General features: G+C 40.9%; 1 protein-coding gene and 1 long non-coding RNA gene across 5 annotated transcripts in view; one reads left to right on the forward strand and one right to left on the reverse strand.

The window, feature by feature from the left end:
* Positions 1 to 1,005: 1,005 nt before the first annotated feature.
* CA8 (carbonic anhydrase 8) overlaps positions 1,006 to 25,074 on the reverse strand; it is a 44,843-nt gene continuing 20,774 nt past the window's right edge. Inside the window, exons 4-9 of one of the 3 annotated variants that reach the window (XM_081205118.1) lie at positions 15,046 to 15,141; positions 10,120 to 10,182; positions 9,793 to 9,841; positions 9,025 to 9,137; positions 4,922 to 5,089; positions 1,006 to 1,368 (exon numbers count right to left, since the gene is read on the reverse strand). In XM_081205118.1, the coding sequence (XP_081061244.1) occupies positions 4,955 to 5,089; positions 9,025 to 9,137; positions 9,793 to 9,841; positions 10,120 to 10,182; positions 15,046 to 15,141 (456 nt within the window). In that variant the 3' untranslated portion in view covers positions 1,006 to 1,368; positions 4,922 to 4,954. Of the gene's footprint in view, positions 2,971 to 4,921; positions 5,090 to 9,024; positions 9,138 to 9,792; positions 9,842 to 10,119; positions 10,183 to 15,045; positions 15,142 to 25,074 lie in introns of all 3 variants that reach the window. The other 2 variants (XM_081205120.1, XM_081205119.1) reach the window with 2 other exon arrangements.
* LOC308593105 overlaps positions 2,904 to 25,074 on the forward strand; it is a 42,249-nt gene continuing 20,078 nt past the window's right edge. The window contains exons 1-4 of one of the 2 annotated variants that reach the window (XR_014010717.1): positions 2,904 to 2,994; positions 6,885 to 7,047; positions 18,288 to 18,428; positions 21,787 to 24,803. This is a non-coding gene — a long non-coding RNA (uncharacterized lncRNA). Of the gene's footprint in view, positions 2,995 to 6,884; positions 7,048 to 18,287; positions 18,429 to 21,786; positions 24,804 to 25,074 lie in introns of those variants that run through there. The other variant, XR_014010716.1, reaches the window with a different exon arrangement.

Consider the following 25,074-nt stretch of genomic DNA (forward strand, 5'->3'; position numbering starts at 1 on the left):
TTTATTATAGCTGTGTTGAACAGGAGGCGACACAAACAGCTTTTCGTGTTAATTATAAATTAGGTTAATTGAAAAGAAATGTGTGACCTATAGTTTTCCTTAAAGGTAAAAGTCTCAATATAAAAACAAATCTTAATATGAAAATTAGAAATGCTTTAGGAAAACGTTTTATTGGAAATTATCAAATAAACACATCCCAACATTAGGTGTTGATTTTGGATATGGATTTATATCCCTTTTTCATATATTCATGTTATTTATTTTTGTTGGTTTATTTATTTATGTTCCACCTATATTATAGCACAGGTTATATTTGATGAGAACCAGTGTGGTGCAATAATTAGAGTGTTGGACTAGGACAGAGAAGACCCGGGTTCAAATTCCCACTCCTGGGTGATATTAGGCCTGATCTGTGCTTTCTTTGTAACTACCTCAAAAGGTTGTTGTGAGAATATAACAGAAGGGGAAGAAAACTGTGTATGTATGCACCTTTAGAGAAAACGTAACATATAAATACAATAAATAAATATTAAAGGCCTGTGTGATGTCCTGACTTGAATGACATTCATTTGAATTAAATATTAGCATAACCCTGTCAGAAAAAGCTTACAGAATATTGGAAGCTCAGGGTTCCATCAATACATTACATATACAGTGGTACCTCAGGTTACATACGCTTCAGGTTACATACACTTCAGGTTACAGACTCCACTAACCCAGAAATAGTGCTTCAGTTTAAGAACTGTGCTTCAGGATGAGAACAGAAATTGGGCTCCGGCGGCACGGCAGCAGCAGGAGGCCCCATTAGCTAAAGTGGTGCTTCAGGTTAAGTACAGTTTCAGGTTAAGTACGGACCTCCGGAACGCATTAAGTACTTAACCTGAGGTACCACTGTATTGTCTGCTTTACTTTTAACTGGAGATTATTCTACAGCTTCCAAAAATGTAATTGTGAAACTATTGGCTGAAAACCCAGGAAATTTCTGGAAAACCAATGAATGTAGCATTTGTTATTAATAAGTTTAATCGAGGGAAAAACAGTCCTCATCATTTGCAATGCTGTTTAAATGTAATTATGATTTGGTTGGCATAGAGATGCATACTCTTCTTGCTATAGTGCATGCTGATCAGTAAACAATATTTCAAATAATTAGTACTAATACATATTGTGGACAGATTACGTTGAAGCAAGTTCAAAGGGGCTCATGTTTTTTCAATATTCTGAGAGTGAGATTTGTTACTTCCTAAGTCCTATTTTTCTCTTCTTCGTGTTAGAGAATTCTTTATTCTCTGTCTCTTATCTTTCCTGTCAGGCCTCTTCATATTGGCAGGAGCACATCTGATCCCTTTGGTAGAGACCGTCTGATCTCTAGATTCTGGAAATAAAGAAATACTGACTTTCCCTCATTGTTATTTCTTCATTACTTTCAATAAATTAATATTCATATTTTCAAATAGGCTTATGTTTACATTATTAAATAAAAAAACAGGAAAGAGAGAAGAATGACTTATGGAAGACCATTCCAGCTACTGAGTTAACATTTGGAAAAGGACAGAATTCTAAAACGTTATATTCCTCTCCCTCAGGCCACTCCTTAGTATGGCTCAGAAATCCACAAAGGCTTCTAGTAATCAGGATAGAATAAATACATATAGACTCGAAGCATCAAGGACTCTTAGAAAACATCAAACCAGCAGAAATCAACTTATTTAATTCAATCTTATTTCACAGGGATATACTGTATCATGTATAATTGTTTATCAAAGCATATGAATCGTAAATCACTTCAAAATGTGTAGGATACAGAGGGAGTCATATATTTACCAGCATTACACAGGTTTTACTATGCACTTTTCAACTCTTATTTCCAAGAGGATGTTAGGGTCTCATCTGCAAAATAGTTTAAAAGATGTATTATACCACCTAAACAGTCATGACTGTAGTTTATTATGGATGGTGAGAGTTGTTGGAGATTCCCGTTCCCCTCACAGAGCTGAAATTTCAAAGTAGTTTACTGTATTTTTCCATGTATAAGACAACCTTTTTTTCTTAAAATTTTTAGTAATAAAATGGGGTTCATCTTATATTCAACAACTTCCTTAATTTTTAATTTTTTAAATTTTGGGCTCCCAAAAATACTGTAGTCTTATACATGGGGTCGTGTTATACATGGAAAAATACAGTAACAATCACCCCCTCTTCCCCAGGGACTTCTGGGGATTGTTGCTCTCTGAGGGGAATAGGGGTTTCCTAGCAACTCTTAGAACCCTTAGCAACCTTACAGTTTCGAGGATTCTTTGGGGAAAGCCATAAAGTGGTACAGTACTGCTTTAAATGTATAGTGCAGATGGGCCCTAGATTGGGTTAGCTATGTGTGACAAAAAAATGGCAAATGTTTTTCTGGGGTGTAGTGACGCCTCACTTTCTGCATACCTGTAGATGCCTCAAATTACCTTCATGCCTATTCTTCCATTATTTGATTGCAGAAGTAAAATAGACAGTAACATAAATGAAATAACACTTGAGAAGGATACAATAACTACTTGGACTTTTCCTATATGGGAACAGATTCCAAGATACATTTTCCTTCAGCTCTCCTCCAGCAAAAGTAATAATCATGTATTCAACCAGGCACAAGATGTCCTATTCCAGATGCAGTGGACAACTTCTAGATCCTGAGCTAGGCCATGGATGACTGACTCAGGTGCTTGAGGTTACCAGCAGGTGGTGGAAATTTGTAATTGGAACTGAGCAAGTAGTGTAGAAGGGTACCAAAGGTCTGCCAAACTTAGAACAGCTTCACAGGTAACAGAAGTTGCTCCAATAAAGGCTAAAATTCATCTGAGTTCAGTGCAATCTGAAGGCTGTCTAAGCTGAGGTTGAAAGGAACTGTGTTCCAGATTGCATCCTAGCTCTGTGACATTGATGAATGGCCTAATGTTCCACATCCAGTCATCTTTACTGGAGAGCCTACAGGGGAACAAACAGTAATAGGTGAGTTGGTGTGTTGATTCAGAATCCCTGCTGGAAAGATCTGGTTGACTGCTCTTGAGAACAGAGTGCAGCAGCAGCATGTCCTCCTGGAAAGTGCTGCCTTTGAGGTGTACTGCCCACTCATCTGTTTACGTAAATCTAGGGGACACAGAATCCCCAGGGCAGGATCCCCTAACTCAAGATCACTATGAAGAGCTCTGTCATGACACAACATGAATACTTTAATATTGTATTGATTACTATTGGTGCACACTTTTTACCAGTTTCTCAGCATTAATGTTGGCCCAGCATTGTGACATAACCATGGCCAAGGGAAGGACCAATACTCCCTGGGATCTTGTGGGGCTTCCTCCTCTTGCATGGCCAACAAGATCTTGGGGCCATTCTAGTCGTCCCTCACCTTGTGGCTGGAGGTGGGTTTTCCTAGCCTACACACACACACACACACACACACACAGAGGTCCTCGGTTTTAAAGTCTTCCATTGAGGCATTGAGTGGCTGCTACTTAACAGAGCTGGAAAGTAATCTTACTCTTGAACCACAATTAGCCTTCAAGTTGAGAAGTTTATTTCAGTGGCTAGCAGGTGACTGTTAGGCATCATCTACATAGCTGTTGATCATAACTTGGGCTTAAATGGCATTGAGTAGGATCTCAAGGCCCTCTTAAGTGGTCTTGAGTTGGGCACACCAGCTCTCCAACTGAGCTCTGTCCAGGCCAAAGCCAGCGCCATTCATCTCAGGTTACTAGCAGGATTCCAGTCACATGATGTGCAGCACATTGGGCCCCTGTACGCTGGTCAACTCGCACAGCATTCCCCAGCTTCAGATCTTAGGGGGTTAATGAATCCTGACCCAATGCCATGCCAGCCCCCATTTACCTCACTTTGGTCAATAAATATTGTGGCCTGTTTCTACCCACACCCGTGTCCTGTATTATTTAATCTCTACCTGGTTTGGGAAGCTGACCACAGTGCGCCTGTCAATGTGGTGCTTATTGTGGTCAGTCAGGGATGAAGGGAACCAAAGATTAACAGGATCCGAAGGATACTAAATTGCTGTGTGGGATAAAATAATGTGTGGCAAAACACATTCTTTTGATTCTAAATTCCTAAATTATTTAATTGGCTCAACCTTTCGGTGAATACCCACTTATATTGTTTTGGATCTAAGCATTACCTTATAAATTAGGGGCAGGTTGACACAGCTGTTCCCAAGAATTATTTTTAGATGCTGTTAAATGTATTGAAAGAGATTTGCCATTTCAGATCAATACTTTTTAGAAGTAACTCTTGCATGCTTAAAATTCAAAGTCATCTTCTCAAATAACTTTGGTGCTACTGATATTTGAATTACCGGCAGTGGCCTTAGGACATTATTCATTCTCTCACAAATAAAATTTACATGAGTATGTCTGTGACTTCCCCCTCAAGTAATCTCTATGCAGGAATCCAGATGCATTTGAAATCACTCCTTCCAAAAACAAAGTAATTATATTGTGGAACTGCAGAAGAGTACTATATAATTGAAATTCCAATATGGTGAAGGGTAGGCACACAACGGGAGAACAAGCAAAAAATCAGGAAGAGAGGGCAGTGGTTCCTTGGCTTATGCAGTCATCTGCAAAGTTTTCAGATGTGGGACTCACATTTAACTGAGTGCCAATGCAAGAAACACTGCTATTTCTATGCCATGCACGACTCTCTCTTTTCTTCTCTGCTCATGATAAGGGAGACAGCACTCCTCTATCTGTAGGCCTTCAACAGTTGTGTGGAAGAGTGGATTTTGACAGGTGTAGCTTGTCCTGTAAGGATGGAGGCAAACTACACCTGCCCAAAATCTAAGTTGGACACAAACCTTAAAGAATTCTGCGCCCTTTGCATTTGGTCTCCACTCCCACATGTCCCTTTCTATTTTGTTTTTACTTACCTACATTATGATTATTTCCATTATTTATCTTTGCTACTGGAAGGCAGCCCTTATGACTCTGTCACTTAGTGGCTGTGTGGGTCTAAAGTTATCTCCTAGTGTTCCATCGCTGCCTTCTAGCAGTTCTGCGCCTTTAACATGTGTCCTCAGTCTTCGAAACTCTTCTATCTAATAAAAACAAGGAAACAGTTGTTGTTTTATACATCAGCTCCATTGTAAGGAAATGTTAATACTGTTTATTTTTCTCTCTCTCTAAACTATATCCCACCATTCTACTATTTGTGCTATGGCTTTTCTTTTCTTTTTTAGAAAACCTTATAAAATCAGGAATCTTATTATAATCCCTACACATTCCTACTCCAAATCCTGTAGAAAACAGGGTTTTGATTACAAGTGAGTTTTCATATGGAAGGACTGTGACATCAGTTCAGTGCTGGTACTAATTCCTAGGCCCAGAATTCTTTAAGTGCCTTGTGTCTTTTGCGCCAGACTGTGGTTGGCAGATCTCAGGGTTCTAAAAAAAACAAAGTAGATCCCACAAGTTGCCTTGCCGCATTTTGACAGGGCATTCTTTGTGATAATGCCCAGCTTGTGGAACTCCCTCCCTGGGAAGGTACGTCTGCCCCCATACAGGCTTTTAAACACAAATGAAAAACATATCTGTTCTCCTGGGCCTTTGAGACATGAGTATTGACTGCAATTTCAACTGGTGGTATTCTTTTAGCATATGGGTTTTTTCCGTTTTGTGGTATTGTAACACATTTTCATGGATTGTTTTTATGATGTTCACTGCCCTGGGTTCCTATGGGAAGCCAGGTTGTATAGAAGCAACAGGAACAACAACAACTTCTTTACATTGATGCGCAGCAGCTTGCCAGGGCTTCAGATGTGTTCCCTTCCACACTTTGCTTGGAAAGGCCAGGAAATGACCCTGGCACTTCCGGCATACAAAGCATGTGATTTGCTACTAAGCTCTTCCTTAAGCTCCTTTCTCCCAAAGCTCCCACTACATAATGAGCCATTTGCTTTGGGATCCACACAATAGCTGAGATGTTAAATATATATTGCTTAGACAAACCTCTGCAATATGAATTTTCTTTTTTTAACCACTTGGTTCTTATTAATGTTTCAATTATATTTTAATGCAGTTTTTTCTGATTTTATTCTTATTAGGTTTACACCTTCTTGATATATTTTTATGAAAATGTGGGTTATATGCTAAGCAAGTACAGGCATACCTTGGATCTCGAACACCTTGCAGCTCGAATGTTTTGGTTCCTGAACTCCACAAACCCGGAAGCGAGTGTTCCAGTTTGCAAATGTTCTTTGGAACCTGAACATCTGATGCAGCTTCCACAGCTTCCAATTGAGTACAGGAAGCTCCTGCAGCCAATCGGAAGCTGCACCTTGGTTGTTGAACGTTTTCAGAAGTCGAATGGACTTCTGGAATGCATTCTGTTTGACAACCAAGGTACAACTGTACTGTATTTTTCCATGTATAAGAAGTCCCCATGATAAGACAACCCCTATTTTTTTGAACCCAAAATTAAGGGGGGAAATCACCCCTAAAATAGATAGCATTTCCATAAGGTGTATCATATATTCCACAGGACGTACGTTCACACCCCCATGCTTTAAACACAACAACAACAACAATCTGTTCTTGCCCTTACCCAGATGACAAATTTTACTCCTCATAGAAAATATTGCCAAGGTTTAAGAACGGGGAGAGGAGGCTTCTCTGTGTGCAAGTCAGTGTAGGATCAGATTCAACTCAAGATTTATCTTCACATTGGTACAGTGCAAGGACAACGACATTTCAGAAAATAACTATAATTGTGGTTGCCATCTACTTCAAAACTGACTTCTTTCAATACGCTTGTTTATTTGATGAACAGCTTGGGTTGCTAAGATTATTGTTCCTCAGAGTAGTGCTTTTGAAATCCATATTGTTTCTTTTTAGCTTTGAAAGGCAGAATGGAGCAGCTTTCATAGAGGAGATGAAAGGAAGGAAGATGATGGAGGTTCTTGGGAGATACTTAAAAGGGAAAGTTCAGATTGTGAAGATGTTCATTGATTTTATGTCTATTTAAGTGGATTAAGAAAAAAAAAGTTTCCCTGAAAACGTAAGTATCTTACAGAAGAACAGTAAGATCTTGAGTATCTTACAGAGAGGTAACATGGTTCAAATGAAACCTGAACTGAAACTTCACTAAGATAGTTTGATGTCATTGCAGTTTAGGAAAAAGTGATTTCTCCAACACACTTCAAAAGTTTCAATCTTTGGAGTCTTGGAGAGATAAAGCAAACAAAAATGAGATGAGAAAAAAGCTCCATCACAGTTGCAGTACTTCTGAGTAGTACTAGGAGACCTTCAAATAAATGCATGTTGAATAGAGTGCCTCACACTTGTAACAAAAGCTTTATTTTAATGATCTTTTCGATAAGGGAGAGACTCAACATCATTCAGTGGGAAGCACTTCTCAGTCCTTACTTCAGTAGGAGAAGTGAATACCAGATATACTTAGCAACTGTTTACTCCGGACAACCATAACAGAACATAAATGGGCAGAGAAATCCTAAGGTGGTTAGCAGGGGGAGGATCTGGCAGAGGTGCCCCTTCACTGGGTTCTTCTGATGAGGGGACTCCACCACCAGTGGCATGCGGTGAAATTTTTCGTAGGGGAACAGTTAGGGCCAGAGGTGCTAGCTTGCAAGGGGCATGGGGGGTCAGTGTCATGCATGGGGTGTTGTGATGTCCTGACGTTGTGCATGTGAGCATCGTGCCTCCCTCCCTAAGCCAGGCAGAAGCTTCCCGGGCTTTGGGAAGGAGACACCAGGGGAACATTTAGGGGACTACCCTAGTCCCCTTCGTCCAGTGACCACACTGGCCACCCCCATGGGGGCCTCTGCTGCACCCACCCAAAGTGCAGCAGGTTGCAGGATACCATTGGAAGTTAAATGCTTAATGTAGAAGCAGTCTCACACACACATGCCAGCAAAGGTTTTGGGGTGGTCACACTGCTTCGTTTCACATTAGCTCATTTCTTGTAGCACCCTGCTGAAATCCCATAGCTTTGTATACCACAAATATCCTGGTTTAATTTTGGTTTTGTTGCACTACAGCCCCTCTGGTAGGATTGCGGAAGTGTTGCAGAACAAAGTAAAGCTGAAGAAATCTACCACTAATGTACTGTTACTTTGTCAATACTATATGTTGCATAATGCATCCCCAATAGAACAGGAGCCCTGTGTCTGCGGGGGGGGGGGGGGTCAGATGTAAGCAGGCGGGGATGTTCAGTACCCACAGGAAACCTCACTGCACAAACAGAGCTATTGTGTGCCTTTGTTCAAACAACTAGCAGTAATTATTTAAAGGCAGACGATGACAAGGGGCTACATTTCTTTTTTACTCTGTGATTTTTTTTTTGTCTTTCACACACACACACACACACACAGACACACACACACACACACATATATATATATATATATATATATATATATATATATATATATATATGCAGGTTTTGGTGTCTTCGGGTGTCTTCCCGTGTAAGAGTTGGGGTGTCTAGGCGACGTTTCGACGAGGTCTCACTCGTCATCTTCAGGCTGGTGCTTTCGGCTTCTTGTTACTGGAACAGAGCAGGATCTCAGTGAGATCCTGCTCTGTTCCAGTAACAAGAAGCCGAAAGCACCAGCCTGAAGATGACGAGTGAGACCTCGTCGAAACGTCGCCTAGACACCCCAACTCTTACACGGGAAGACACCCGAAGACACCAAAACCTGCATTCCTGTACCCGTGAAAATCTACGAAAGCAAATATATATATATATATATATATATATATATATATATATATATATATATATATATATATAGGGCGCATAGAATAAAAGTCAACAGTTCTTTTTTTCCCATTTCTGACCTTTCTATTGCTTTCAGTGACACAAAAGATTTAACCTTTATTTTAAAAGCCATGCTCCAGCTGATCTAATGAGATCTTCAAGATGAAGCAGGTATCCTGCCCTGCAATATATTTTGCACGCTATAACCTTTCACTCGGAATTACATTCTAAGGTTATTATAAGCACAGCCATTACCTGAAGTTGGGATACAGTTAAAGGATATCTAAATAAGATCCATGTAACACCTTCGCTGCAGGGGGGAACCGTGAGAGAGCCTTCGTACACCCAGTAATCTCGTAGCAGGGGGTCTGAAATTAAATGGAAGAGATTGGTTTGAAAACCTGCCATTATGCTCCATCTTTCTTTTTAAAATCAAGGGCATTATCCTATCTTCAGTCTAGAGCTGTGCCAGGTGCAGCCGGCGAGGAGCATGTTGGAAAACTTTGCTGCAGGCACTTCATCCCCAAACTACATCCCTGCAAAGAGATGTTGAATGGAACATCAAACTGCAGCAAACTGCATCTGAATGCTTTTCCCAAGAAGGGTCTAAGATGGGCTGCAATCCCCACTGGCATGGGATACTCTCCTCTCATCACGGACTACCAGCAAGGGCTTTCACTAGCATGCCCCTTCTCAGTTTATGTGTCTCTCTGTGCAACACCATACCATAACAAGTGCTTTCCTCAGTAAAGCCCAGATTTCCCCAAATCCAGGCTGTCTGAGCATGTCAAATATGAGGGTCAGCCTGTGCTCCTCACTTGCTGCCATCATTGTGCAAGGCGCATTCCATGGCCAGGTAACTACCTTCTAAAGAGGAAACATGCCTAGAGCAGCCATGGTACAGCCATGGGTTTGCCTCTATCAAAGCTTTCAGGGTCTGGCTGCAGGCACTGGCAGCACCACTCTTGGCCTCTGTAGTCTTTTGTACATGCATGGTTTTGTGGCATACAAATAAGCACTTACCTGGTAATAATGTGTTGGGATTAAAACACGGTATTGTCTTGGACTTTCCCTGAAAATTTAACAGAAATCAGTCTTGTCTCTCTTGTTTTTAAGAGAGAGCAGATTTTGAAACAATTGACTATCTAATAAAAATACCAAATTATAAGATAAATTATTTATCAAACTCTCTCTCTCTTTTTTTTAAGTGTTTCTATTTTTACAAAATAATGCCGCCTATGTTGGATATAGCTAAGCTACTTAATAAATCAGAGAACTCAAATGTAGCCTGTAGCTATCATACTTAGTTCATTTCAAAACATTTTTAGAAAGCAGAATTAACAGCTTTACCTTATATTGGATGTCTTGCAGAATTTCAGTAACAGCCTTCAGGCCTGAATGCTCTTTTCCTATCTGAAACATAATGCACAATAAATAAAGATAAACACACAGTATTCCCTCCTCTGATAAAACACAGGTTGCAAAGTTCTCAACAAGTGAAGTCAGTTCCGTATTCATTTCCACCAAATTGGATGACCTTTTGCATGACGTTCAAGCAAAGATGCAGAATGAAGTAATTGACAAAAAGGTAAATAGAGTGGACAAGATAAAAACAAGAGTACCAAGCTATCAAACTTCAGGATAAGCCAACTTGCCTATTTTTGCCTTAATGTTTCAGTAATTATCATATGTTATGTCATAATCAAGCATCATTGCGTGACATAGAGAGCAAGGTTATCGTTTGCTCATCTCCCAAAAGTACATGGATAAAGTTCAGATCTTTGGCTCCTCTTGTTCTGAGTGGATCTGCACATTACAAAGAGGGCAAGAGTAAATTATTTTACTCCTGGCACTGTATCCTGCCCTTCCTCTGAGCAGTTCAAGGTGGCATATATATATATATATATATATATATATATATATATATATATATGCAGGTTTTGGTGTCTTCGGGTGTCTTCCCGTGTAAGAGTTGGGGTGTCTAGGCGACGTTTCGACGAGGTCTCACCGAAAGCCTGAAGATGACGAGTGAGACCTCGTCGAAACGTCGCCTAGACACCCCAACTCTTACACGGGAAGACACCCGAAGACACCAAAACCTGCATTCCTGTACCCGTGAAAATCTACGAAAGCAAATATATATATATATATATATATCCTCCCCACGCCCCCCATCTTATCCTCACAACCACCTTAGGTGACTAGCCCAAGATTACCTTAGGGAGCCTCACTGCAGAGTTTGAGCCCCAGTTCAAATCTGATATAACCTACTACACAACTAGCACAACTAACTACTACACAGGTAGCTGAAGACCATATGCTATGAACCATGAGGATAATGTGCATGCCAACATCATACACCTCACTCGGGTTTTTGAGAGCTAGAAGTCTTTACAGAGAGCTGGTTCATTGTGACTGAAGAGGTCAGTATGGTTTCACTGAAAGCTGCCTTATACCATATATCCAGAGAAAGCCAGGAAGCCAGCCCTTCAGTCACTTCAGTCATGTTGCAGGGGGTCCTGTGTACATATGGGGCTTCCATAACTCATGAGTAGGGTTGGAGGAGAACTTCAATCAGTTCACATTTAAAACTGAATTTGTCCAATTTGCACTTTCAAAAAATAATATGAGAACCATATCAAAGACATTCGTCAGCAGTTGCACTTATCAGAATTTTGCAGTGTAATTCTCCAACCCAACAACACTTATGAACATGTGTAAATCAGGGGGAAATGTAAATAAAAATGAATGCATTGCTGAAAATAACTTACAGAAATGCATTATGCTAGGGGAAATTGCTTGCAAAAATGTGTATGTTGGTCAAAACTGCATCCAGAACTGTGGTTATTAGGAGAAATCCTTCAGGATTTTAAAAAAAGAAAAATTCACAACTTGCTGGACAAATGTGGAGAACTGAATTTAAGATTGATAAAAATTAGAAACTAAGAAAACTCAAATGTGCCAAGCCTTCCCTCACCCCTCATGATAAAGTAAATGGAGGACACTCCCATCTCAACATTGCAGGGTACACGGGACTCTTGTCAGAAGATTTCTGTTACTTTAGATAAATTTGTTTCAGATGCCAAATTCAAACAACATGTTTAGAAGCATTTCAAGTGTCAAAACATTCACCCCAACCCAGCAAGAGGGATCCGTATGGTTAAACAACTTTATACATGTGTTGCCAGTGCAGACGTACCAATGCATATTGCCATCTGTTCAGCTTAGCATCAGATTTGCTTTAAGCCACAGGCCATAACAAGAAAAATGTCAGACCAAAGTAACCACTTAAGCAATAAATAAATCTCAGCGATCAGGGAACAGAGACACAAACAGCAACTTTGAAATGTACACAGAAAGTTCTTTAAGAGCTTGCTTCTTGATTACTATCCATTTACGAGAATTGTAATAGATCTGTCATTGTTTTGCGGCTGTCAAGGCAAAAGTAGCCATGGTGCCAGGAATGCCTTTGTTTTCATTGGCCAGAAGAAATGCTAATTTTGTGCAGTGTTGACCAATATTCCTCATTTTTCAGCTGCTTGATAAGAAAGCTATTCCTTGAATATTTCAATGTAATGTAGGAAACTGTCTCATACTGAGTGACACCACTGCTCCATCTTGCTCAGTTCTGTCTACACTGACTGACAGCAGCAGCTCCCCAGGATTTCAGGCAGAGATGTCTCCGAGCCCTGCCTGGAGATGCTGGGGATTGAAACAGGACAACTACAGCTGGATGAAATCCACTGAGTGAAGTTGGCTTTCTTCTAGTAGGCCATTAAGCAAAGGGCACCCAACTCTCCATCCAGTTTAAGGATACAGTGCAGAAACATTTTCAATTAAAATAAAAATACTGAGCAACGAAAAAAAGAAAAAAGGGGTGGGTAGGAGCCCCTTGATTAAATTGAATTGAAAAAGTGGAGAGAGATTATTAAGCTAAAGAGTTTTATTTAACAATTTTACATAACTTTCTGAGTAACTCCAAGGTTAGTTCTGCTGAAATTGGAAGGCTGCTTCAGAAGCAATTATGGAACAGTCCTCTAGGATACAAAACCGAGTGAACTGAGAGCTGCTTCCATTATTTTTAACGGTCCTATTTCTGCATCAGGACCATAATCAATACACTTTTACATTCAAACAGTCTTGGAGGCATTTATAATCATATTATAAAACCTGACAAATTAATAGAAGCAAAAAAATAAATAAAAACCTAACCCAGAATCAATTTGAAACGTGAAGGACAACTTTCCCCACTCCTTCCATACAATATCGAAATGGCACAACTACTTATGAAAAGGCAGCCTTCACCAACCTGGTGCCCCCTGGATATTTGAGACTACAACTCCCATCAACCGGCATCAATGTGTTCTTGCTGGCTTGGGCTGATGGGAATTGAAGCTCAAAATATGTGAAGGGCAGAGGGGTAGCCTAACCACCTGTTTGAGCTGCATAGAAGTCTTAGATTTGTGCAGTCTTCTTTGGCAACTCTGCTTCCATAGCGTACAAGGTAATTTGTTCTGGCTAAAACTGCAATCCTAAGCATACTTAAGTAAAGGTAAAGGACCCCTGACCATTAGGTCCAGTCATGGCTGACTTTGGGGTTGCGGCGCTCATCTCGCTTTACTGGCCGAGGGAGCCGGCGTACAGCTTCCGGGTCATGTGGCCAGCATGACTAAACTGCTTCTGGCGAACCAGAGCAGTGCACGGAAACGCCGTTTACCTTCCCGCCGGAGCAGTACCTATTTATCTACTTGCACTTTGAGGTGCTTTCGAACTGCTAGGTTGGCAGGAGTAGGGACCGAGCAATGGGAGCTCACCCTGTCGCGGGGATTCGAACTCCAACCTTCTGATCAGCAAGTCCTAGGCTCTGTGGTTTAACCCACAGCGCCACCTGCGTCCTTAAGCATACTTACTTGGAAGTAAATTGAAATCAGTAGGGCTTACTTCCACATAAACATAGTTAGGGTCATGGTGCACAAATATGGTTCATAAAGGAGCATTTGCCTAGTACTTAAAGCAATAAACACTCGTGAATTCTTCTGCAGTAAAGTTGTTTTTCCACAGAAACCCCAGACAACCACTACACTCAAATCCAGTGCTTTTTTCTAGGGGGACGCATACCCCTAAACATTTTCTGAATCTAAGTTTGTCCTCATTGAGGGGCAGTATTTCAATATGAGTAGGAAAATGAGAGTACCCCTAAACATTTTTTTAGGAAAAAAAGCACTGCCCACATCCCTTTCACTTTGACATAATCAAACCATTATTTCTCTGTATATATTCCAAGCACTTAAATAGATAAGCAGCATGTTTTGTGTAAAGTTGAATTTAGATCGGCAATTTATATCTTAATATAAAACACCATTCTCACTTAGGAATGTTGGAGAATTCTGGGAAAAAATGGAAAGAGAAAGGGAAATTGGCATCAGTTTGCATGTTTGTCTGTGGTCAGGAACAGAAGTCTCTTCAGTGATTGGTAGTAGTTCACATCATCCTTGTTAGTACACATACAATACGTAATTAATGACTTAAAAACATTTTGGCATTTCCTTTACGTGGAAATGAAAGGAAGTTACATAAATAGTTACACAAGTTATCCAACTTACATTAAATAGCAGACAGCAAGATGATTAACACAGTATTTGGCAGAAACCAAAGTGCAGTGCAATGGAAACAGTGCTGATGGAGATGAAAACAGATCAGAATGGGAATTGCTGCCTTCATTCATTCATTCATTCATTGCATTATTCCTGTTCTGATTGCTGTATGTCATCTACAAACTCAAATAAACCACAAAGCTGAACTTTGAAAACCATATTCATGCTCTTCTGCAAAGAGATAAGCTTTGCCATATCATAAAAAATAAGTCCATTTGCAGCTGTCCTTATTTGAAATATTATCACTGCAAATCCTAAATTTCATTAACCAAGTCATTAAATCTGATCCATTTTGATCTTTCTAAAGTGTAGACTTGTTCTAATGCCCACTACAAAATAAAAAATAATGTTATTTTCTCACCAGCCCACTAATAATCCCACATAATCATTTTCATTTCCAGGGACAATTTATAACCTAAGTTTGACTATGTTCAGAATGCCTTTCTCTTTCTTCTCTTAAACCTAGTATTTCAAAATATTCTACTGCACACATTATGACATTTTTTGAACACAGCGTTTACAAGAAATAGTCATGATAAATGGTCATGAGCTGCCCGTGGCAAAAAAGCATCTAATGAATTTAATTATGATTATGATTATGACAAAGACAGTAGAAAGTTACCTGCACAAATAAAGCAATAATGGCTATGCCGTTCTTCTTCCCCACTGCTTCATCAATGTTGTGGTACATTGTGGAGTTCCAGTGAACTAGATGGAGCTAGGGAGAGAAACAGAGAGGGAGTTACAATATTTTTGTCCTATCTTAGCAGAGGAATTTCCAAAATGGTTCACAAAACAAATTTTAAAACTATCACATAGGAACAGTAATATAGCATCATCAAACATACTAAAAAAAAACCAAACCCAAGCAAACACTGTAAAATCCATAATAAATCAGCACGCTCCTTACGGGAAAATATTATTTCCCCACTGCACCTGAAAAAAGGAGTTTGCGCCAGATTGCTCTTTTGGAATTTGGGGTGCTGCATCAGATAAGTCCTTGTCTAGTAGCACAAAAGGGAATGGGAAGCTATAGCAGGCCTTCTAATAATATCAGTAAATTTGGCCAAGTTTACATAGAAAAAGGACATCCTTCAGATACCCTAGCCCTGGGACTCCTCTACACGTGGTTTTTAACACTAAAACTGAGTTTTAAAGGGTTATGATATAGCCCATGGGTAGACAAACTAAGGCCCGAGGGCCAGATACGGCCCAATCGCCTTCTAAATCCAGCCCACGGACAGTCTGGGAATCAGCGTGTTTTTACATGAGTAGAATGTGTCCTTTTATTTAAAAATGCATCTCTGGGTTATTTGTGGAGCCTGCCTGGTGTTTTTACATGAGTAGAATGTGTGCTTTTATGTAAAATGCATCTCTGGGTTATTTGTGGAGCATAGGAATTCATTCATGTATTTTTTTCAAAATATATTCCGGCCCCCCACAAAGTCTGAGGGACAGTGGACCGGCCCCCTGCTGAAAAAGTTTGATGGCCCCTGATATAGCCATATACAGTGGTACCTTGGGTTAAGTACTTAATTCGTTCCGGAGGTCCGTTCTTAACCTGAAACTGTTCTTAACCTGAAGCACCACTTTAGCTAATGGGGCCTCCCGCTGATGCCGCACCGCCGGAGCCCAATTTCTGTTCTCCTCCTGAAGCAAAGTTCTTAATCTGAGGTATTATTTCTGGGTTAGCGGAGTCTGTAACCTGAAGTGTATGTAACCTGAAGTGTATGTAACCTGAGGCACCACTGTAATGTTCTTTAAAATGTTAATGATGTGTTATCAGAATGTGACACCAGAGGGTGCTGCAGAGCTTGCCCCGTCAAATAAGTGGGTAGACCTTGTAGAAAAGGAAGTGAAAACAAATGCCCTTATGTTTTAAAGTGATATAAAAAATATATCATTCTAAGAACATTTAAAGAGTGAGTATAGATCCAGCCCTAGAGTGTTTAGGGCTTTCTCAGTTGCATTCCCACTGACAGTAGCTGGCAGCTAACGTGCAGATCTTATCTGCCCCATTCCTCCCCCTTGAGCCTTGCCCAGGGTGAGAGGCAAGCGTCCATATGCAGGAATGGCTCCCTCATGCCATTAAGCCCTGCTGCTGCCTACCAGAGGCCGGAAGAGTATATCACTGCATCCACTCTCAGAATTTGCAATAATCTTTTGCAAGTCTTGTTAACATGTGATAAAGGTATGTTAAGTGTCTTAATCAAGTATATGTTACAAGATGAAAAATGAATAGTGAAACCTAAGCTTCCAAAATTTAAGTGCCTAATTCTAAAGCACTCGCCCCCAGGGCTGACCCACCCATAAAGGCAAGGTGAGGCAACTGCCTCAGGCAACCACCTTAGGCAACAGGGGCCACAGATCCCAATACAGTGGTACCTCGGGTTAAGAACTTAATTCGTTCTGGAGGTCTGTTCTTAACCTGAAACTGTTCTTAACCTGAAGCACCACTTTAGCTAATGGGGCCTCCCGCTGCCGCTGCCGCTGCCGCCGCCGCCGCCAGAGCATGATTTCTGTTCTCATCCTGAGGTAAAGTTTTCTCTAAACATGAGGTACTATTTCTGGGTTAGCGGAGTCTGTAACCTGAATCGTATGTAACCTGTGATACCACTGTATAGACCATTATTCCCCCCTCCCCCCTGTTCCTGATGTATTTCTTCACTTGCCCCTACTTTCCTGGCAGAGAGAGGGACGCCATTTTGTGGTTCACCTCAGGCACCAAAATGTCTTGGGCTGGCCCTACTCGCCACCAGCTAGTTAAGTGCTGGACATTGAAAAATCTTCACCTGTAATCATAGTATGCTTTCCTTTTGTTATATATATCTTCAGATTAAACAATATACAATTAAACATCAGGTACTTATTACCCAGCTTGGTATTCAGAAAGTGTGGCATGTTGAATGAATATGAAGAAGCAAATTATGCTGTTATACTTCGCTCTTTTCAGTTGTTTGTCAATTTTACAAGCATGCTTAATTCTACCTTTGACTAATGTTAAATGATCCATTTAAATACCAAATCCTATGTTGACATTTCAGCCCCAGTCTCTTCTACAGGAAAAGCAATAGAAATGAAACCACATTATTCAGACGGGATATTGAAGTCTATGTGTGATGGGTGCCCCAAGACAAAATGGCAAATTTAGGTTGCACAATTACGGTTGATTTGGTGCTCTTGCAGAACAAACCCAGTTTCTCCTCTGCTCCCAAATCAGACAAGGAAAGTAATGGGGAAATGAACTGGAAAGTGTAGGATATGCAATGTCAGTCACATCTGCACTACACATTTAAAGCACTATTATACTGCTTTCAGTGTCAGGGAATCCTACAAACTGCAGTTTAAAGGTGCTGATCACACAAAGCTACAATTCCCATCCCAGAGCAATGTGCAGAGCGATTTAACTCTCTTCACAGAGAATTCTGGGATTTGTAATTCCCAGTATAATTTGGGGGAAGCCATGGCTGTTTAAAGTGGTATCATAGTGCTTTAAATGTATGGTGTGCATGTGGCCTAAGAGGTGGGCGTGACCGTCATCTGACCTCTCTGCAAATGATTTGGAATGAATGCTTATTAAATAGTCAAAAAGAAATCAGGATGTATGCTTAATAAGCAGGTCCATCTGGAAGCAACCTGCATCTAATCTCCTGGAAACTTGGTACAAAGAAATCAAGATTAATGCTGAATGAATGGATCGCCACAAGAGGGCACTCATGCCGCCTGATGAGCATAATATATACAGCGCGAAAAAGAAACTCCATGTATGGAAAGAAACTCGTTGAATTAAAGAGTTAACGTTTTAGCTACTGACCCTATTGGGAAAACAATGCTCAGTTCCACTCCTATTGTTATCTTGTTAAGGTCAACATATACCTTGCCACCAGCGGCTATAACAATGCTCCAATGGATAATAACCAAGTTTAGAGTGACCACTTTCCTGAGTCTCATTGCCACCTCTTGGATGGAGCTACCATGACTTTCTTGACGGGTCACATTTGAGAGGTAAGGATCTGAAGCAGACTCCCTCCCCACCCCCGCACTGAAGTCCCCAAAACTAATATATATCTGGGAGTTATTTTAGGATTCTTAAAAGAAAAGTATGTTTGTGTGTGTGCTCCATAAATGAGAGAAAATATTCTACTCCCCATTAAAAAGAGCCTAACTATTTTGTGCAGGGCAATCACATTTTATCTTTTAACCTGAAACACAAAACGTACTTATAATACTCCCCAAAAACTTGAGAGTAAAGCTCTGTATCCACTGTCCTGTTTAATCTGCATCCGGGCACTCCTGCTGCTGGTTTGGGAAGTGCTAGTCACTATATGGATCCTGTTGTTTCTTAGCTTTGCTTTAAGCAGGTAACATTGTACTGAGATGGGCACTGGTTGTCACTTTGATTTTAATTTACAGTTTTAACTGTTTTGCTTTGCTTTGGGACACACCCAGAGAATTCCTGTTTTGGGAAGTGATATAAATGTAGTTAATAAATGAACAGACCCAATGTAACTGGCTTGTCCATGTTGCTACCCTCCCATGGCCAGTTATTCTGCATTGAACCAACTAAAAACAAGCAAGCCTGGTTTCCTTTCATGCACATAAAGTTCTGTTGGTTGGGTGTGTGCATATTCAATCATACTTGGAACATTTGGTCCTCTTCCTACTGATATTAATTCTGCTGCATCTTTCTTGTCATGAGAGGTCTTCTGCTAACTCCAGCAGAGTGATTGGCCCCTTCCTAATTCTTCATTTTGCCAGTAAGGCAATATTTTTTGAGGACATATGTTCTCCAATTAAACCATTTCATTTCTGTCCTTGAAGGACCTTACGTTGGCATTCATGACTCTCCTCTTCCACATTTTACCCTCGCAACCCTGAGACCTAGGCTGACAGGGAATAGCCCAAGGTCACCCAGGAAGATTTCATAAATGAGTGGTGATTTTAACCCTGTCCTCCTGCACTCTAATCAATTTACTATCACCCCACATTCTGGAAAGAAGGCATAGAAGCGAGTAAGTTGGTGGCAGGAGGAATAAAAGTTTAGAGGGGACTTTGTTAAACAGTTCTGTGTGGCAGCTTTAAGACTAACCAGTTCAGGCTCCAGTCCTATCTGGGAGCTATCCCCATGGAATTTAATTGGGCTTACTTCTGAGTAATATATGGTTATTGCAACATTATCCCATACTAGACATTGTGACAGCAGGGACCACTTCTAAACCAAGGTTGGACACAGAGAGAGAGAGAGAAATAGAGAGAGAGAAATAGAGAGAGAGAGAGAGAGAGAGAGAGAGAGAGAGAGATCATTATTTTCCATATATTCAGTAAGTGTTTTCCACTCTTCTTTAAATATAAGTTCTTCTTGTTCTTTTATTCTATGTGTTAAACCTGTAAATTCTGCATATCCTAACATCTTAAGTTGCCAATCCTCTTTGTCTGGGACCTCACTTATTTTCCATTTGGGGGCTAACAAAACACAGACCACTGTTGTTACATACATAAATAAGCTTTTCTGACACCTAGGAATTTCTGTCAGGGTTATTCCTAATAAAAAGGACTCTGATCTTTTGGGGAAGGTAATTGTAAACATTTTTTCCAACTCATTATAAATCATTTCCCAATATTCTTTTACTTTTTTACATGTCCACCACATATGAAAAAGGCCCCCTCCTTTTCTTTACATGTCCAACACATATCTGATGGTACTTTATATATCATAGCCAACCTACTCAGAGTTAGGTACCATCTATGAATCATTTCAAATAGTTAAGGTTGGACATTTTTCAGGTGAGTTAGGCACTAAGGGCTGTAGTGTCTACACCTTTGCATAGAATGAGAATGGGAAGAAAACCAGAACTTTGGCCTGCCCATGTGACCCCATTAGCCCTGCCTACATGGCCACTTTGGGCACAGGCCACCCTACCAGCTCTAGGGGTTGTCAGACACTACAGCTTAGCCTAACACCTCTTTTTAGATAGTGGGTCTGTTAGATAATTAAGCTGTACAACGCTTCTGAAATTCACAGCAATATTTAACCTGTTGCAGCTGTTCATGAAATCATCCAATTCATCTTTGAATAGATGGGGGGAGGGCAACATGGATGCATGGAGATATAATACACTTATATTATGCACATATAATACACACATATACATATTGCACTGATTTGACTGTATGGCTAGTAAACATCAATAACTGATGTGAATATGAACATGCATCTTTTCAAATAGCAGGCTCAGATTCCAGGAATTTGCCATTATGTTGCACTGGGTCATCCATCATTCACAGTACAAACAAGCCAGAGATACCAGGAAAACAAGTGAAGGTTATGTACAAGTTGCTCAATCTAAGACTTTGATTTACAGTAGCTCCAAAGTTACTAAGGAACAAAAACATACACAAAAAGCCACACAGCTATTGTGCTACTGAATTATTTCAAGTAGAAGTGGATTGGGTTCTGAAAAAAAAATTGGCTGAATCAGCAAACATTTACAGAAAATGGTTACAATATTTGAGACAGGGTCTTCTATGGCATACAGTTGTTTGTGTTTAAAATACAGGGAAATAAGAGATTTTAAGCAACTAAATATCCCAGTTGTGGCTGGTACGAAATTGGAAAATTTCCATTTCAAAATTGGAAATGTAGGAAGGGGGGAAATGTTTCTTCTTTAGAAAAATTACATGCAAATAGCATAGTTCCCTGGGGAGATTATGGACTCTGCTTCCTTGAAGGTTTTTAATCCTTCCTTTTAAGGTTGGACGGTCATTTGTCATGGATGCTTTAGTTGAGATTCCTACATTGCAGGGGGTTGGACTAGATGACCCTTGGGGACCTCTTCCAACTCTACAGTTCTATGACTTCAGACTTTTATGGGTGCTTCCACATGAGTATTTATTGGAGGATCAGTGCTGCTCATGCATGAAAGGGTTTTTTGTGTTTTGGCAGAATTTCTGTGGGTGCATTGGCATCAAAATGCCAGCCTGCATTCCCCCCACCCACCCACCCATTTAATCTGGATTTACCCTCTGAAAAGATGGCAAGTTTAAAAATGCTGCTCCCACTTACCTGCTTGCAATATCCAATGAGCCATTTAGAAGGGCTCTGTATTTTGGAATACCAGAACAATTATTTTCATTATCAAAAGAAAATGGCCTGGAGAAAAGCAGTTCTTTAAATGGACTGTCAGTCCTACTGATGAAGTTTCAGGGCAAGTTTTTCTCATTTAAAACAAAGCTTATTTAGACAGTATTTGCTTTTGAAAAATAAGTTTCATTTTTTTAATGTGGGGCTTGCAAAGGTTGTGAGTTCAGAGAACAGAAATATTATATTAAGATCTAAGAGCATGCACTTTAACCCTGTTACCAGAATAGACACCAAGAAGCCCAGCCAGGAAATACTATCTCAGGTGCCTGAACTCAGACATCCAGGAATACAAAGTGAAGATTGAAACGTAGTTCTCTTGTTCCTCCAAACTGTTCCTAGCTGACCATATCCTCCAAAGAGCAATGAGGTCAATATGAACCCCGCCTCTCTCATTTCCTTCCGTCATTCTTGAAAAGTACATCATTTGTGACAAGCTTCTATGTAGCAATGCCCTGTGAAAAAGCCACAGCTCGTTTTCTCTTACTACAGCACCCCAAACAAATGTAAGCATATTGCAATTTGCATACTAAGGCAAGTTGATACTTAGCTCTGCAATTAGGGATTGTACCCAGGGAAAGATGAGCCACTCATCTCTCACACTGCATTGGACTGGAAGCAAGTGGAAGCATTTCTCCCCTGAAAGCAGGAAAAGCCTTGCTTCCTTTCCAGGCCAATCTGAATTTGATCTACCACCTCAAAGGACAGCTTCACCAAGCAGGAGATGGAAATCTCCTGGCAGTGCAAAGCAGGCCTAGGTACACTTGCCCTGGGCCTCAGAGGGCTAAGCCCATGGGGGTCCTGCCATTAAACCGGCTGCTTTTCTGTTTGAGTTTATAACTGCATTCAAACAAGACTCCTTCCTTGGGCCTCAGACAAGCTTTGCACGGGCCTGGTGCAGAGTATGGTAATCTGCAGGCAGCCAGAGATCATGGGAGCTTTGGACAAGTTAGTACAGCCGAATAAGGTCTCTCTTTCAAAGGCTTTGACACTGGATTGCTCAGAGTAGTGCACAGAAAGGGCCTACCACAAAGAAAACCACACAGTGTGGGACAAAGGCTCGCGATCCCTTTCGCTAGGTGTGGGCATTTGTCCCTGACAATGGTTTTAAGGAGTGCAGATTTTTTCCCCCATTGATGCAATTCAAATGGAGACATTTGAATCGAAATTGCTGCTGGCAAAAACACAAAAGGAAAGAAAAACCACAGGTAGAAGACAAACAGCCCACTATCACCACCACCAAGGAGCCCTGGGCCAAAAAAGAAAAAAAGACCTGGGTAGACATTTGCTTCTCATTTGTTTGCTTCCTCCTTTTCCTTTCCTGGAATTTGAAAGGAATGGGTGGGGAAAAATGAGTATTGGAGGAAAGGCCAGTAGGAGGCAAGAAGTTGGGGGTGCTTCTCCAGGGGGTCCTGGTGCTTACCTCTTCTTTAAGAATCCCAGAGGTATACATATTCCGGCCCAAGCTCAAGGAGTTTTCATCACATTTATGGTATATGAGCAGGACATGAAACAGAAACCATGGTAGGAAGCTGACTCAATAAGTTCAGCTGTTTCTCTCCCACCCCCTTTGAAAGGTCGGTTCACATCATTTGCTAGAAGTATAAGAAACTGGTAAGGACACAGTGACCCTGGATCTGGGCACCAGATGCCAGCACATCACAGGAAGTCTGTGGCAATTCCACGCCATTAGTCCAGACAGACTGAAGAGGCTTAGAGCAGAGGTCTCAGCACCCATTGCACGAAACCAAGACTAGTAGAGGGATTCAGATGGTAGGTCCTTCCTCTTCCTAGAAGCACATTTCCTTCAGCATTCATTTTAAAGCACATTTAAAGCACATGACTCCCCCCCCCCCCCGAGTCCTGGAAGCAGTAGTTTGTTAAGGGTGTTTGGAACTATGGTTCCCAGGGTTCTTTGGGGGAAGTGATGTGCTTTAAACGTATGATGTATACACTTAAACCAGGCATAGGCAAACTCGACCCTCCAGATGCTTTGAGACTACAATTCCCATCATCCCAGACCACTGGTCCTGTTAGCTAGGGATGATGGGAGTTGTAGTCCCAAGACATCTGGAGGGCCGAGTTTGCGTATGCCTACTTACACCTATAGCCTTGGTGCTATAGGTGTAGGAAGAAGCAGCAATTGAGAAATACACCATTGTGAAGTAGGATGACAAAATTCTGGATGCTCCAAAACATTTTTCTACCTTTTGCATCATACGTTTAAATGATGGGTAGATCCACAACAAAAATTTAAAGAACATCCAATGCACTTTTAAAACACATGACATTCCTCAAAGAATCCTGGGAACTGTAGTTTTGTCCTTAGAGAAATACATTTGGCCAGCACCCTTAACAAACTTAAAGAACTACAACTCCCAGGATTCTTAGATGTGCTTTAATGTATAGGGAAGATCTGAAACACACCTGGACAAATATGTTTGTAAATTTATTCTGGGGTATATATCATTACACCAGGGATAGAGACATTGTGGCTCTTCAGATGTTGTTCTGACAACTCCCATCAGCCCCAGCCAGCTTTGTTTATTAGAGTCGGAGTCCAACAACAGCTGGAGGCCCACAGGTTCGCCATTCCTGCCTTACATTCTGTTTTCTAATTTCTTTATTTAAAATTCTGTGCTGCCAACATTAAGGGGGGAAATTGTGGCAGTGAACAGCATAAAATCAATTGCATTCATAAAACAAATACAAAACACATGTAAACACTGGATCAGATTAATACAGCAACATAACTAGATCACCCCTCAGGGAAAGCTTAGGTGAAGAGATAAATTTTAAGTAGATGCATAAATGCTAATACTATAGGCATTATTATTTGAGCTAATAAGGCTGGGTTTTTTGTAAGTTAAGGTGTTGAATTGGGAATACATTGCATACAAGTGACTTTAATGGTGTGCTAATATGAACCTACCTAAACCCTTAGATTGTCATCAGAGGTCCCACCTCAGCTGTAGCTCCCTGTCTGTGAAATACTCTCCCCAGTGAGTTTTGCAGGGCACTAACAGCATGTATGGGTGGCTCCATAGCTCAGTGGTTAGAGCACTGGTCTTGTAAACTAGGGGTCGTGAGTTCGATCCTCACAGGGGACGCGGGTGGCGCTGTGGTCTAAACCACAGGGCCTCTTGCGCTTGCCGATCAGAAGGCCAGCAGTTCGAATCCCCAAAACAGGGTGAGCTCCTGTTGCTCGGTCCCTGCTCCTGCCAACCTAGCAGTTCGAAAGCACGTCAAAGTGTAAGTAGATAAATAGGTGTGTATCTGAAGAAGTGTGCATGCACACGAAAGCTCATACCAAGAACTAACTTAGTTGGTCTTTAAGGTGCTACTGGAAGGAATTTTTTTATTTTGACTATGGCAGACCAACACGGCTACCTATCTGTAACCAGCTCCAAGCAGCCATCGATGAGATCGCACCTAGGCGCCCTCTGCGACCCCGCAGAAACCGGGCTCCCTGGTTTACCGAGGAGCTTCGGGAAATGAAGCAGGACCTCAGAC

Source organism: Podarcis bocagei (genome assembly GCF_964188305.1).
Source record: "Podarcis bocagei genome assembly, chromosome: 8".
Taxonomy (NCBI): domain Eukaryota; kingdom Metazoa; phylum Chordata; class Lepidosauria; order Squamata; family Lacertidae; genus Podarcis; species Podarcis bocagei.